The sequence below is a fragment of the Sinohyriopsis cumingii genome, unplaced genomic scaffold (genome assembly GCF_028554795.1).
Source record: "Sinohyriopsis cumingii isolate HCF-2022 unplaced genomic scaffold, ASM2855479v2 utg002443l, whole genome shotgun sequence".
Lineage (NCBI taxonomy): Eukaryota > Metazoa > Mollusca > Bivalvia > Unionida > Unionidae > Sinohyriopsis > Sinohyriopsis cumingii.
The window spans coordinates 45,521-61,301 of record NW_028316214.1 but is presented as its reverse complement, the minus strand read 5'-3'; the positions used below and the strand labels follow the sequence as shown (position 1 = coordinate 61,301).

The following is a 15,781-nucleotide window of genomic DNA, read 5'->3' as shown; positions in this document are numbered from 1 at the left end:
CTGGACTAATCCCAGTTTATTCAGTTGCTTCAAACCATCTAGGGTCCAAGTTCGAACCTTGGTACTACCTTGCATATGACTTCTGTCCCATGGGTACATGGTTACTGATGACCTTATCATAATGGAAACACTGGGTGTTATCCAACTCACAGAAATTGCTTCTTCTTAGGGAAAGTGGTGACAATATACCATGTATATTTACTTATAAGTCAAATCCAACTGCAAACTGCATAGAACCAGATCTTCTATCACATGATGTGCCAGCAGGACTGGAGCTGTGCAGATTTTTAGGAGTATTTAATAGAACAAACAAAACAGACCCAGATCAACCAGCAAAATACGTGACCACATATTAAGGTACATGTTGTTTGATGTAGAACCCAATTTATATAAGTAACTTTGAATTTAACTGACCTGAGTTTAATCATGTCCTCCACCCCATACCGCTCATCATCGTTTTCCCGACTATGGTCAGCCATGTTGGATTTGTGTTATATGATCAAGGCCATCCTGAAACATCTGAAATGGATTTAAAAGATTGTGAAAGGAATTAGACAAATTCATGTTACCATCAATTATAAACTTTCCAGTGGTTGGATAATTAGACAAATACATGTTACCATCAATTATAAACTTTCCAGTGGTTGGATAATTAGACAAATATGTTACCATCAGTTATAAACTGACCAGTGGTCAAATAATTAGAGAAATACATGTTACCATCAAGGCCATCCTGAAACATCAGAAATGGATTTAAATGATTATAAAAGGAATTAGACAAATACTTGTTACCATTGGTTTTAAACTGTCCAGTGGTCAGGTAATTAGAAAAATACATGTTATCATCAATTTTAAACTGCCCAATAGTCCTCATGTTGTACGAGACAAAAAAAGCATCATCAATTATTTACTGCATACTGTGCAGGTGACAACAGCTGCTTCAACCCTCAGATCAAATCACCACTGACAAATGTCATAAGTATCAAGGACAGATTTAGCCTCAAACCAGTGCAACTGCAATGACTTTAAATATAAAATTCCTAAATGCTTTAAACTGCATATTGCAATGCTCACCCCCACCTCAAAAAATGACCCAAGCAAACTCTACCACCTATCGTTTTAAAATTTGACCTTTGATGCGATCCCACGGACCCCAGAGGCTAAAGTCAAGAAATGACACCGCTTCCACAAGAGCAACATAACTATATTGTTTCATGAAATTCTACCCACTGGGTTGGGAGAAGATGCAGTAATGTGCAGTGTTTTCTCCAGGTGGCGCCTTTGTGTTTTTTTTACAGTAAAAGTAGAAATGGTGCATATAAATATCAGAAACACATCATAAAAGATGCATACAAATAGCTATCTGTCTTGTTTTCTGTGTCCGGACTACAGCTCTGCCTTGCTATAAACATGGCAGTTGGGGTCCACAACTGCTGACCAAATTATGTATTGAACCACAGTCTAGTAAAAACTACCTTAAGTAACAACCATAGTAAAGCAACAAAGAACTGCATCATTTACCAAATCTTGCTTGAATTATCAGGGAGAACTTTTTAGTTTATCTTTGCCCAACAAAGTGGTCAAGATACTGTGGATTGTTATCTTTTGGGGAACACTAGCAATTTTGGGTGGGGAATTGTATCATCAACTTACTCAGGGTGCAACAATGATGAAATAGTTTTATAGCTGTATGCAAGTTCACTAAGTCATCAAGACTCATAATTTGATTACTGATCATATGGCAAGCTTCTCTTTGATCAAGGTCACTTCCAACTTTCACTGAGCTCCTACAGTGAGCAAAATGTAATGATTAAAGAATGTTTCACATTTTTGCAATAAATATTCAAGTCATTGAAAGTGATAATAACTGATAGTCTAAGATAAATGCAAGTGTTAAGAGTTTAGAGATCACAGGAAGTAACTGAATTTAAATTAAGGACAATGCATGATGGAGACTCTACCAGATCATTTACTGAAGAGTGATAACAATCAAGCATAGAGAATACATATGAATACAGAAATAATAACACTGCTTATATCCCAAAAAAACAGTCTAGCTTCAAAATGACCAAACTGAAAAATCAAAAATTAAATAATTCATTTTGTCAGCAACTGAGAAAACACAATTATGCTAAGCAATGTAAGTGTAGGCACTACTATATTTATCTTAATGCATCTGGACTGGATACATTTTTATTGTAAATAAGAACATGATAGTAATTGAATAATAAAAATATGAATTTGCAGCCATAATTTAAAGGAACGTCTTTTTCTTAAAAAGATGGTAAAAACACTGACAATAGAATGATGAATGAACAGAGATTATCACGGTATCCCTCCAACACACACATACACATACACAAACACATACACACACATCTTTTACAAATGGGTAAATATTATGCACATTTACATAATTACAATAATTCTCTCCAGAAGATTAAATCCATGTGAAGACAGGAGTTATAAGTTTGAAAGACTTGTAAAACAAACTATCCAGTATGAATGCACTGATGGTCTCATGCAAATAGGGTCAAAAACTACCCAGTATGAACAGTCTTGTGTATACACTGTCAAAAACTACCCAGTATGAATGAACCAATGGTCTCATGCAAACAGTCAAAAACTACCCAGTATGAATGGTCTCATGTATATAGTCAAAAACTACCCAGGATGAATGGTCTCATGCATAAACTGTCAAAAACTATCCAGTATGAATGGTCTCATGTATAAAGTCAAAAACTACCCAGTATGAATGGTCTCATATATACAGTCAAAAACTACCAAGTATGAACAGACTGATGGTCTTATGCAAACAGTCAAAAACTACCCAGTATCAATGGTCTTGTGTATACACTGTCAAAAACTACCCAGTATGAATGGTCTCATGCATACACTGTCAAAAACTATCCAGTATGAATGCACCAATGGTCTCATGCAAACAATCAAAAACTACCCAGTATGAATGGTCTTGTGTATACAGTCAAAAACTACCCAGGATGAATGGTCTCATGCATACACTGTCAAAAACAACCCAGTATGAATGGTCTCATATATACAGTCAAAAACTACCCAGTATGAACAGACTGATGGTCTCATACAAACAGTCAAAAACTACCCAGTATGAATGGTCTCATGTAAACAGTCAAAAACTACCCAGTATGAATGGTCTCATGCATACACTGTCAAAAACTATCCAGTATGAATGCACCAATGGTCTCATGCAAACAGTCCAAAACTACCCAGTATGAATGGTCTCATTTATACACTGTCAAAAACTACCCAGAATGAATGCACTGATGCTCTTGTGCAAACACTGGTAGACAAGATTACAGAATGCCATGTTCCTTTGAAAAGCAGAGGAAAACATTCCCACGGATGGCTAAATACCTAGTTTACAAAATATATTTAAATAATCATTATATGTGGATATAAATAAATATATAGCAAGGACAATATGAATTGAATAATAAAATGTATAAAAAGTGACTCAACAGTTTTATTTATGGAAATGAAAACCAAAATATCCCAACAACACTGTTATGAGATTTTGTACATTAGGTAATGAAAAGTTACAGGAAAATATATTCATGAACACTCAAATTACAAAGAAGAAATCTGCAAGAAGTGGTACTTACATTCCAGTTACATCAGTGACAGAAGAATAATAATATGACAGACATGCCAGTCAACTCAACTTCATAAAACAAACAAATATAAAAGGAACACCTATTGCCAATGCAACCAGTGCATACAAATTATCATTGGTTGTCACCACAGACAGCCACCTGGATTAGAAGGTTGGGCAGGTCAGCACTGAGAAGCCTGCAGTAGTGTGTTGTGTTGAGATTACATGTTTTATCTTAATTCTCTTTTGATGTTTATTTTAAAATATTAGTTCCAATATCCACAACAACAAAAATATAAAAATAACAATTGGTCTCATGTTGGTTCTCACTGATTTTCATGGCCACGTGTTAAGAGAAAAATCAAAATGTAAAATGAAATGCAACATGTACACAATGGACAAAACTGTTGTGTCCCCACCTGCCACATCACATGTACTTATTTATAAGTCAGGTCATATTGCACTAGCAGATCAGGTTATATGTTGTTTGTAATTCTGTCGATTGCTCTTATAATAATGCTATACCCTTGTCAATAATCTACATGATGATATCAGGAAATAATAGTAAATTAGCCAGTCAAAATATTGCATGTCTGTCTTAAATTCCTGAGTACGGTCCATTTAGTCATCATACAATGGACACAAAATACCCCATTACAATCCAACGATCCAGAACTTGGATACACAAAACCAAACGATAACACAAAACCAAACGATAACAATGACAGTACATGTACTTCAAGTGAAACAACAAAAAGAAATATATATTTTCTGCCATAAATTTCCTGTTAAGACACACAAGGCTGGAATACTTCAAACACTGATTTACTGAGCACACCGTAAATAAACATTTCAGAAAGCTATATAGACTAAATTCAAGACAGATGACAATAAACTCTGCCTGAATTTATTTTGATAATTGACTCAGTAAAAAAAAACAAAACAAATTAAATGAAATGGGGTTTTCTTAATACAGGTGGATAAAATATCAGCAGCTGTATGACTGATCAACTGTCCTTACTTAACTCACCACACATAAACTCAAAATATTATCCATAATCACTTCCTGTATGTTCATACATTGTCTTAGCTTGACAACGAAAAATTCACTTTACCTGCAATAAAACAAACACTGCAAACACGAATACTTGTTTGTCCCAATACTTGAAAATATCACGATTCTTATTGATTATGAAAATACTATGATGTCACATTCCTCAAAGTCACATTAAGTGAAATGCCAAACAGATGAAAAAGTGTTGACACGTGTAACTAAAAACCTGAGAACATCCAAATGAAAATGATGTGACAGTGACCTCAACTATATAAGCAAATCTTAATACAGATATAAAAATATGAATCTTCTAGTGGATGTATCAAACCAAACACACCCTCTCCGATAGAAATCTAAATTGAGACTCTCCTTTCAATCTTGTAAGTCATCTAAAATGCCAAGGGGTCTTGGAAACAGCAATCCAGCTTTTTGTTGTATATATTATCTGTTTGAAAGGTATTTTTCCTACAACCTCATTAAAGAGTTAAAAGTTGCCTATTAGATTTGTATGAATATGTCTGACAGCCCTTTGGGCAATTCAAAACAAAAAATTACACACACACTGTAAACATGATCAAACAACAGTGTTAGTGAATTTGAAACATTAGATGAAAAAAAGCATGGTCTGTAACTCTATCATAGGCATGATGATTCAAAATGGTTCATCACCGACAATCCTAAACTGACTGCACTAACAGCTCTTGCAAGGTCTCAACAGCAATATCACACAAATATACTTGGTTTCAAGTCAATGTATCATGCATTAAGTGCCAGCAGATCTGGGTCTATGCAGTTTGTTAGAAGTAATCAGTAGAAGAAACAACACTGACCCTGATCAACTGGTGTTTTATGTGACACAAGATCAGCGTCTACGTTGCTTGCAGTTGGATCAGGCAAGTATATATAGTACATGAATACAACAAACTCCAAGCAAGTGTTCCCGCTACTTTACTGGCTCAAAGAATTATCATAATGTGCATGAAACCTTTCCTTTTACCAGTACATGTACATTTATTCTTCTCCAAATTCAATATACATTACTGAAAACACTGGCTATTTGCATCACTTAAAACACTGAAAATTTGCATCATTGAAAACACTGCCAACTTATATCTCGAAAAATTTGCCCATTATCAGTACATCACTGAAGATATTGCCTGTTTTCAGAAAACATTGTGCATTTATAGTAAATCACTGGAAATATTGTCTTTTTTACAGTACATCACTGGAAATATTGTGCATTTATAGTAAATCACTGGAAATCTTGTCTTTTTACAGTACATCACTGGAAATATTGTCCATTTACAGTACATCACTGGAAATATTGTCCATTTACAGTACATCACTGGAAATATTGCCCATTTACAGTACATCACTGGAAATATTGCCCATTTACAGCGATGGTGGATGGGTTAAGAAGGACAACTGCCCCTGAGTAACAGGCAAAAGAGGTGTCATTGGGGGATTATTTTGATGGCTGAAATTTTCATAGTGTTTCACCTTCACCTTCGTGTAACTGAGGCAATTCTTCACAGAACTTATATTTTGGAGTTGGCAGGGAGAGAGGCTGGCAGCTGAATTAAAAACTGTTCTATGTAGCAAAAACGGGGAACAAAGAGCACTGCCCCAGAGCACCTCGGTATGGGCACCACTAAAGAGTATTGCCCCGAGCACCTTGTACCCTTGCACCGCCACAGCCCATTTACATCAGTGAAAGCATTAATCATTTATATCACTGAAAACACTGCCCATTTTCTTCAATGAACTTAGGAATAATCAGTATAAAAAAATCAACAGAACCTAATATGCTGGCATATTATGTGATGGCAGATCAGGGCATCTTGTTTGCGCTTGGACCTGACTTGTATATAATGTTGCAGTAGTCAAATTGAGATTGATAATGCAGTAGTCAAATTGAGATTGATATTGCAGTAGTCAATGTGAGATTGAATATAAGTTTGATAAAACAATGATTTCCCAGTCTTCAACAGTTCAGTATTTTTTGATGTTTCTTTTTTATAAACTTTGATTTGAACCAATACCATACATAGAAAAACTATTATTATTATTATTATTATTATTATTATTATTATTATTATTATTATCATTATTGTTATTGTTATTATTACCAATGCAAGACAAAAGCAAAGGCGACAAACTATCTTTTCAATGACATGCTTGACAAAACCAAAAGAAACCATGTCTTTTCAACGGCAAATATAGATAAACAATAATTCTTCAAGAACACAGGGTTTATAATAAAACATTTTACTGTAAGTTATCTTTCATAATCAAAATTTCATGTATTTCTATTTAAAAATATGTAAAGTATTTCTGTGTAATGAATGCAAATACAACCTGGATACACCTATAGCTTTCCTACATCAAGAAAATAACTTTCTTATTCAGTACTTCATGCTGCAAATATCTACTTAATACACGGCTCAAGGAAGCTTTATACAAATATTTGACATATTACTGCTATCAGACTGGTAGCTGTGAAGTAGTGAACGAGAACAAAAAAGAAAACTCCAGCTGAGGCCAGGTCCAATATAACAAAGAGAAAAGGTATCAACTATTTGTCACTTATTAGGAACAACTAAGCTTGTTTGCCAGGTAAAGAACTTTTCTCAGTATTGTAATGTTCACAATCAGCTCAAGTTTCTGTAGAATAGCAAGCCATGGGTGAAAATATGCAATGCTCCTTTAACAACCTGTGTCTGTCTATGCCAAGTTTTCCTCATTTTTATTTAGCATCCATTCACAAAATCTGTCATGAACAACACAGTGTAACAATCTTCTACACATCGGGTAAAAGTGTCAACACAGTGTAACAATCTTCTACACATCGGGTAGAAGTGTCAACACAGTGTAACAATCTTCTACACATCAGGTAAAGGTAAGTGTCAACACAGTGTAACAATCTTCTACACATCGGGTAAAAGTGTCTGTTTTATTGGTCGACAAGTGCCTGTATTTGAAAGAGAAACTTGAGTGGCTTACTTGGGGTCACAATGGAAAGAAAATTCTACTTCTACTGGCCGTTTATGAATAACGATGTGAAATGAAGATATCCATATACAGACTGCCATGGTAATAAAGAATCATAGCAGATTGTTGTCCATGGCAAAAGACTGAAGCGTCCAGGGTCTTCCATGTTTAAGAGTATTAGGAAATTATTCTTACATTAATTATGTAAAATAGTGGCTAATCTTGTGCTTAAATATTTAGCAAACCAAGAATCAATTAGCAATGTACTATCATCTACTATGAATACACTATAAACCCTACTCTATGTTACCTACTATGAATACACTATAAACCCTACTCTATGTTACCTACTATGCATAGACTATAAACACTTCTCTATGTTAATTATATGTCCAATTTGCTACCATCTAGTATGCACACAACTGCATATGCTAATTGTATATCGAATCTATTATTGTCTACATCCAATTTACTACCATCTACTATGCATACACTATAAACTCTATTCTTTGTTAATGGTGCATCCAATTTACTACCATCTAGTATGCACCCAAATGTATATGCTAACTGTATATCAAATCTATTATTGTCTACAATGAATACACTATAAACCCGACTCTATGTTACCTACTATGCATACACTATAAACACTTCTCTATGTTAATGATATGACCAAGTTACTACCATCTAGTATGCACCCAACTGTATATGCTAATGGTATATCGAATCTACTATCATCTACTCTGCATACACTATAAACCCTACTCTATGTTAATGGTATGTTCAATTTACTACCATCTAGTATGTACCCAAATGCATATGCTAACTGTATGTCCAATCTACTATCATCTACTATGCATACACTATAAACCCTAATCTAAATATGTTAATGGCACATCCAATTTACTACATACTATGCATACACTATAAACTCTACTCTATGTTACCTACTATGCATTCAATATAAACACTTCTCTATGTTAATGATATGACCAATTTACTACCATCTAGTATGCACCCAACTGTATATGCTGATGGTATATCGAATCTACTATCATCTACTATGCATACACTATAAACCCTACTCTATGTTAATTGTACATCCAATTTACTATCATCTAGTATGCACCCAAATGTATATGCTAATTGTATGTCCATCTACTATCATCTACTATGCATACACTATAAACCCTATTCTATGTTAATGGTATGTCCTATTTACTATCATCAAGTATGCACCCAACTGTTGTAAGGGTGCAAATTTCTATCAATCTGTAAAAATCATATCAATTTGGGCAAGAGAACAATTAATTAGATTTATGGGAACTGGTGCATGTTAAATCGCTATACTGCAATGATGTTTAATGTCTGAGTTATGAGAGGAAATGGTTCTTAATTAAGCCTTCATTTATTTAACAGTCAGACAGACTGGAAGGAAAAGGTTAACTTTGATCTTTGTACTGAAAATGTCAGAGCTGAAATTGTCCAGAATCAGTTATTTGGAAATCTACAAGTCAGGCTGAACGCAATTTTGGTGCCTAGTTATAAAAGGCGGTAGATATATTTAATCCTGATTGGTTACACCATATAAGGGGCGTGTTTCCCACAAGAAATTTCTTGGTTTTAATATGCCCCATCGCAAAATTTAGTCTACATTTTCCTGCAAGAGGAAAAAATATAGGAGACTCCGAGATTGAATTTAGAAGAAATTCTCTCGTAAAACATTTATCTGAGGGACCGGATGTCTGGAAAGTCAACAATTCTGGCAGTAGAAGCGAGCAAAGCTTGAAAGCACAATGTATTTGCATCAATCTCATGTAATTTGTTGATTCCAATATAATGATTTGCTTGAATTTATTTGCTTATATTTGCATGAATTTTTTTTTTTAAATCTCTAAGATCAATTTTCTTGATATCAGTATAACTGTGTTTGAGTTCATCTATCTGAATTCTATCAATGATCTTCTTGATGTTAGTTTGATGAATTGTTTTAATTTGTTGTCTTGACTGTTATAGGAATCAGGTATTCTAAGAATTTCATGCAATACTTTAGTTGATATGAGTTACGAGAATCCGTGTGAATCGTCCGATCTTAGATGATATCACATATGATAAAGACTTGAGTGCGTATTGACTGAAATTAACATTGTTAAGCCATGAAGTGAGATTTCATGTATGCTGAAAACTTGAATGTGTGTATTCGCTAAAAATAACGTAGTTAAGACATGTAATGAATTTCATTCATTCATTTGTGTAATTGAGATGAGAACGGAACTGTTATGTCTTGTGTGATATTAATGTGAGTCAGTGATGAAAAAGCCATTAGAAAGTACATTAATCTTATGAAACTTAAGTTTGTTTATGGTCTGCCATGTTTGGCTTGACCAGATAGCCTTTGGTATCTGTTTGAATTCTGATAGGACACTATCTGATATAACGAGAGGGGAGTAATGATCTATTCCCAGTAGAATATATGACAGAAGATTTAGGTTGTTTCTCTGTTTATTTTGAAAGGGGAAATAGCTCCACTGATGTATCCATGTACCTACTTATCTAAGTATCTACGTATCTACATAGTTATATATCCACCTACCCACACAAATGTGAGGGCCAAAAGAGGTGAGGCAATAGAGAGTTTGGAGAAGAAAAAAGCAAAAGGATCAAGAAGAACAGCCACCAGTGAAGTTGGAGTGAACCAGAAATAAGCAGGTTCTGAAGTTGTACAAGGCAATGACTTCAATTGTTCAGTCAATTCTATAATGAACCGATTCTATCATTTAAAACAGATCAGCTATTTATATAATTATATTTGTGTTTGAAATTCGGTGAATGATTTATTTCAAAAGATAGGTGTATCTTCCTAATGTAATGTATTATCACAGCTGTTTATGTAATTGATTAAAATGTTGTATTTTATATACAGGGGCTCATGTCATTCTGTTCTATATATATGCTCAGATCTCTATTTTTTCCATCTACAAGTTTCACACTTTATATAAATATTTACTCGATCCGGGCAATAACACCGAGGGCAATCACCCTCTAGATAATGATAACCAAATAAAGCAGACACCTTGTAAGAAGGTACAATCCGCCAATCAACCCCACTAACACCTCCAGCCCCCCATAACTGTATATGGTAATTGTTTGTCCGATTTACTACATCAGGTATGCACCCAACTGTATATGGTAATTGTTTGTCCAATTTACTATCATCAAGTATGCACCCAACTGTATTGTTTGTCCAATTTAGTACCATCAAGTATGCACCCAACTGTATATGGTAATTGTTTGTCCAATTTTTTTATACCATCAAGTATGCACCCAATTATATATGCTAATTGTATGTCCAATTTATTACCGTAAACCCTGAACTTTAACCATCAGTAGGTCTAAGTCTCTGACCCTGACTATTTACCTGCAATCTTGCAGCAATGTTGGTTCTCTTTGTCCGGAACTTGCGTAGACATCTTTTTTAAACTAACATAAATGTAAATGACAAGAAGAAAAATTTGTTCAAGATACTGCAGCCTTAAATCTTTAATCTCTCACAATTCTGTGTATATTGTATTATGTGAGGAGATCTTCATAATTATGTGTAGATCTTCACAGTTCTGTGTGCATTATGTGTAAATCTTCAAGCCAAAGAAAGACTGGGTCTAAGTTCATTCATCTTGTATATGGAAATCCTTTTAATTATAAGAAAACGCTGTCTATAGTTGGGGACCTATTTTTTTCCACTAAGTGCAGTTCCTAATCAATTAACAGATCAACTTGTACCAAGAATGAGCAACATTCCCAAGGAAACAAACCAATCTCAAATCTACCAGTACTCGAAGAACAAAGATTAAGACTAAAACTCAGCGTCTTAACATATGAGACTCAAAGATATAAGAATTTAATGGAATGTTGCTTTATGTCACCTGCTCTGGTGTCACATAATCCAAATCTATGGCAAGAAAGGTGAGCACTGTGACCTCAATAATAGGTCCATGATGTGATTGTTTCTAATACATTCATCAAATTTCATGACTACACACACCAGTGTTCATGGAGTGTATGTGTGATTAGGACTTTTAATGTAGATTTAACAATTTTTAAGTCATATCGCTACAATGTCTGCAGTGTGACAGATTATAGTGATATCTAGCACTGGGGATCATGCTGCAGACATGCAGCATGATGTCCCACCTAGTCACATTATCCTGACACCAGGCTGACCAGTCCTAACACTAACCTCATAATGCTGAGCGCCTAGCAAGGCAGCTGTTAGTACCATTTTTGTAAGTCTTTGGTGTGACTCGGCCGGGGTTCGAACCCATGACCTCCCGCTTCCAAGGCGGATGCTCTAACCACTAGGCCACTGGAGCAGTCAGTGTTCATGGAACTGAACTAAATAAAAGTAAAACTAATAATATGATCATTACATTTCATGACTGTATACATAACAGTGTCAAAGAAACTGACCTAATTAAAAATAAAACATACTCCCTGGTACATGAAAAGTAGGTTAGCATAACTTACTTTGCCCATGGCGAGTTGTAACCTCCAAGATGAATACATTCATCAGGTTTCATAATTGTACAAGCAACAATGTAAGAGAAACTCAGTTAAATGCATAAACATTTTGTAATCAGTGGTGCATGCAAAGTAGATCACTGTGACCCACTTCTGTCCTCTGTGAGCAGTATCCTCACTGAATACTTTTCCCAAATTGTACGAGAACATGTTTCTGTAATATCATGGATTTTAATGAGTTATCCCATTCTGCAAAGCTTTTAATATACAGTGTGACATCACTATAGCACGCTCCATTATAACACAAATTCAGATATAACACGGTTGTGACATGGCTCCCAAAATTTTATATACATGTATTTTTCTCATACACAAAAAAATCTTTCTTAAAAGTACAAAAAAGTAAAAAAGTTTATTATCATTTTGGGGAAGAGATCACATATGCAGAATACATGACGGTCATGGCGTGGCTCCTGAAATTTTATATGCATTTTTCTCGTACATGAAAAAATAGTTTTTTTCTTCTTAAAAGTATGAAAATGACGAGTAAAATGTTTACTCTTGGATCGTGGAGGGCTTCATCAATGTAGCAAACTGCAATTTTATTTTCCTTATTGGCAGCAAAATATACCAGGAGGTGATTTTTTTTATTGCCATCACTGTTGGCTGTTTAAACTTGTACATACAACCATTGGTTTGGAGTGGAGAAATTCAGAGGCCCCATGAAAGGAGGCCACAAACTTGATATCAAATGCACTGAAATTTATCTGTTGTTACATAAACAATTTCTTTGTCCATATTTACAAACCATCTTAACAGTGCAACGAGCATGAGTATTGTATGTTGTGAGATATCCACTTTTTTCTGGTAGCGGAGATCAATCAGATAAGGCATTATCTCATAATCTATCTTTCGTCACTAGTAATTAATATATTTACATAGTCTGACATTTGTGTGTGGATGGTAAGTAAAATTTCTCTTCTTTTCACTCAGAATTAAATCCTTTGGAACACTCACAGTTTCTGTACTAATCCTTGTCATAAGACCAGAACACCTGTGTCTCTATCGTCCGTTGTTGTTGTTATTGTTGTAGGGTTTAACGCCATTTTTCAGCACACAATAGGCTATACATGGTGGCCAGTATTAATGGTGGAGGAAGAACCCAGGAAAGCCCCGGAAAAAACCACTGACCCTCAAGAAGCTACTGGCAAGCTTTCTCACATACCCACACTGGCCAAATCAGAGACTCGAACCCACGCATACAGAGGTGAGATGGCAGTGATCCGTAACGGAAAGTGCTTTAGACCACTCGGGGCCCCTACTATAGTCTGTTGACCCTATGTTAAATTTCTGACACATGTGTGGAAGGCAGCATCACTCCACTACCACAAATGTAAAACAAAAAAACTAAAACATCTTACTTGTTGGTCTATTCAATAGGCAGGGAGGAACAGAACTACAATCGACCAAATGATGGCCAATTCCTCTTTTAAATATGTATCCAGATAAAATAGTTTGCTGAAATTTCAAAGAAAACAGATTCCCTTTGAAGCACTGACTATTATGAAAATGTACTAAGCAAATGGGAAAAAGATCAATCTCAATCATGCAATACAATTATTTGATGTTGCCACCAAAATAAGAAATGGGCATTTGTTTGGTTCTCCAAAGCTGTCCTTTAGCGGTGACTTCAATAATGCATGCACCTTTCATCAAAGAAAACAAACCACAATCTTAAATAAAAACAAAGAACTTTTCTTCAAGGAAGTCAGTACCAAACTTAAATAAAAGCAATGGAATCTGATGGATGTTTTCATTTTCCAACATGACTGGAACATGTTTACTGTGCCGTGAAAGTTTCCTTTTTGCAGGGAAAATGTTTATGCTTACAAATACTACCAACAGCAGCTTAAAACACAAACCAACTTTTACTGACTTGGGACATACTGAAAAGTAAATGTGCTTCATCATTTGTTATGTGACTGCTATGTTTTTCTACTGAATTCAGACCTATATGACCTGTGACAAAATTATTGAATATTTTAAATCTCTGTGTGTGCATATTTTCAGTGGAATTACTTGTATTGTGGATTCAATGTATGTGATGAGATTCGCGGGCGAGTACACAGTGGTGATACTCTATTCATGCTATATATTAAAACTGTATATATAAACAGTATACACGTATATGTACCAATCCATGGTTCTCTAAATAAAGTAAAGTATTATATATGCCTTCTCTGTTTTCACTACAGGTGTATTTCCCATTTAATATGCATCAATTTAAGATGGTTACTGTGCCAATGAAGCACATATTTTAACATTAGCATTTATTACTTAACCACCCCACCCCCTGTACAAATAGTTTGGGGTACATGCATATTTTCTTCAGCTAACTGACCTGGTTGCTTATAACAATGTTCGGTCTATAACACTGTCGGGTTCTGTGGCTCCCAACTAACATGTTATAGTGGGGTCACACTGTAAAAGAAAATCCAAAAAGACAATTTTTTCTTTTCAGAGATTTCAATTTAGTTGAAAGCTCTGTGTATGCCTGTAATTTTTTGCTGTAAAATTTAAGGCCATATCTGTTCAAGGAACAGTCTCTAAGTTGTTCAACATCAAATATAGAATTAATGGTGGCCAATAAAAGACATCTTTAACATTGAAGATCTAGAGTTTATGCCCCAGAAGATAACGGGGTCTAAAACTTACCAATCTTTTAAGCTAGCATATTATCCAGCCAACAAGGAATCTGGTTCTATCTGGCATGCATAATGAGAGGGTTGTCCTTCCTTCAGATGGCTACATCTCTCAGGTGAGACTGAAAAGTATGCAGAATATATTTAGCAAGAACAAAATAGAATAGCTGATGGTATAAAATATGAACAGTGCATTGTCTTTTCAGGGTAAGATGATCAGTACAAGCGACTACCTTTGAGCTATAACTTTCCAAGTATATTTTACAACAGCTAAAATCTGGTACCTTCTTTACTGTATGACTCTTGTGAATTTTATCTTATCCATTGCAAAAGCTATATTGTGATTGATATACCCCAGGTACCACTTCTAGATAGCCTGGATGGAAAAATATTGACTGTGCCATCATAACAATCTCTTGAAAATTTATTTATCTCTAAAGCAACTTAATTCAGTGTAATGCTTCCATTACAAACATCAATTAAAACTTGAACAAGGTACTACCATTATAAGAAAATTCAAATGAAGCCTACTGTGCAATAAATCTCAATCAAAATGACAGATGCACATTCTAGGCAGTCGATTAAGTGGTACAGTTTTTGCCTTATCACACAACATGAGGTATCTATGCTACAAAGGTATGACTCTTGTGTAAGTATGTATGTGTGTGTGTGTGTGTGTGTGTGTATATATATATATATATATATATATATATATATATATATATATATATATATATACAGAGAGAGAGATAGACAGACAAACAGAATATTTAACAGCACATCAGAACAATACAATCTTTGTTCTGGTAAGCTAAGTTCTAAAAATGTAAAAACGACCAAATACCACATTAACGAGCTATGAAAAGTATGGATGGAATAAAAAATAAC

At 34.7% G+C, this 15,781-nt stretch overlaps 1 protein-coding gene across 1 annotated transcript in view; it reads right to left on the bottom strand.

The window, feature by feature from the left end:
* LOC149770728 (unconventional myosin-VIIa-like) overlaps nucleotides 1-15,781 on the bottom strand; it is a gene marked incomplete at its 3' end in the record, with an annotated part of 86,212 nt that overhangs the window by 36,612 nt on the left and 33,819 nt on the right. Inside the window, exons 2-3 of the mRNA XM_089949191.1 lie at nucleotides 14,907-15,015; nucleotides 415-519 (exon numbers count right to left, since the gene is read on the bottom strand). Of these exons, the coding sequence (XP_089805317.1) occupies nucleotides 415-479 (65 nt within the window). The remainder of the gene's footprint in view (nucleotides 1-414; nucleotides 520-14,906; nucleotides 15,016-15,781) is intronic.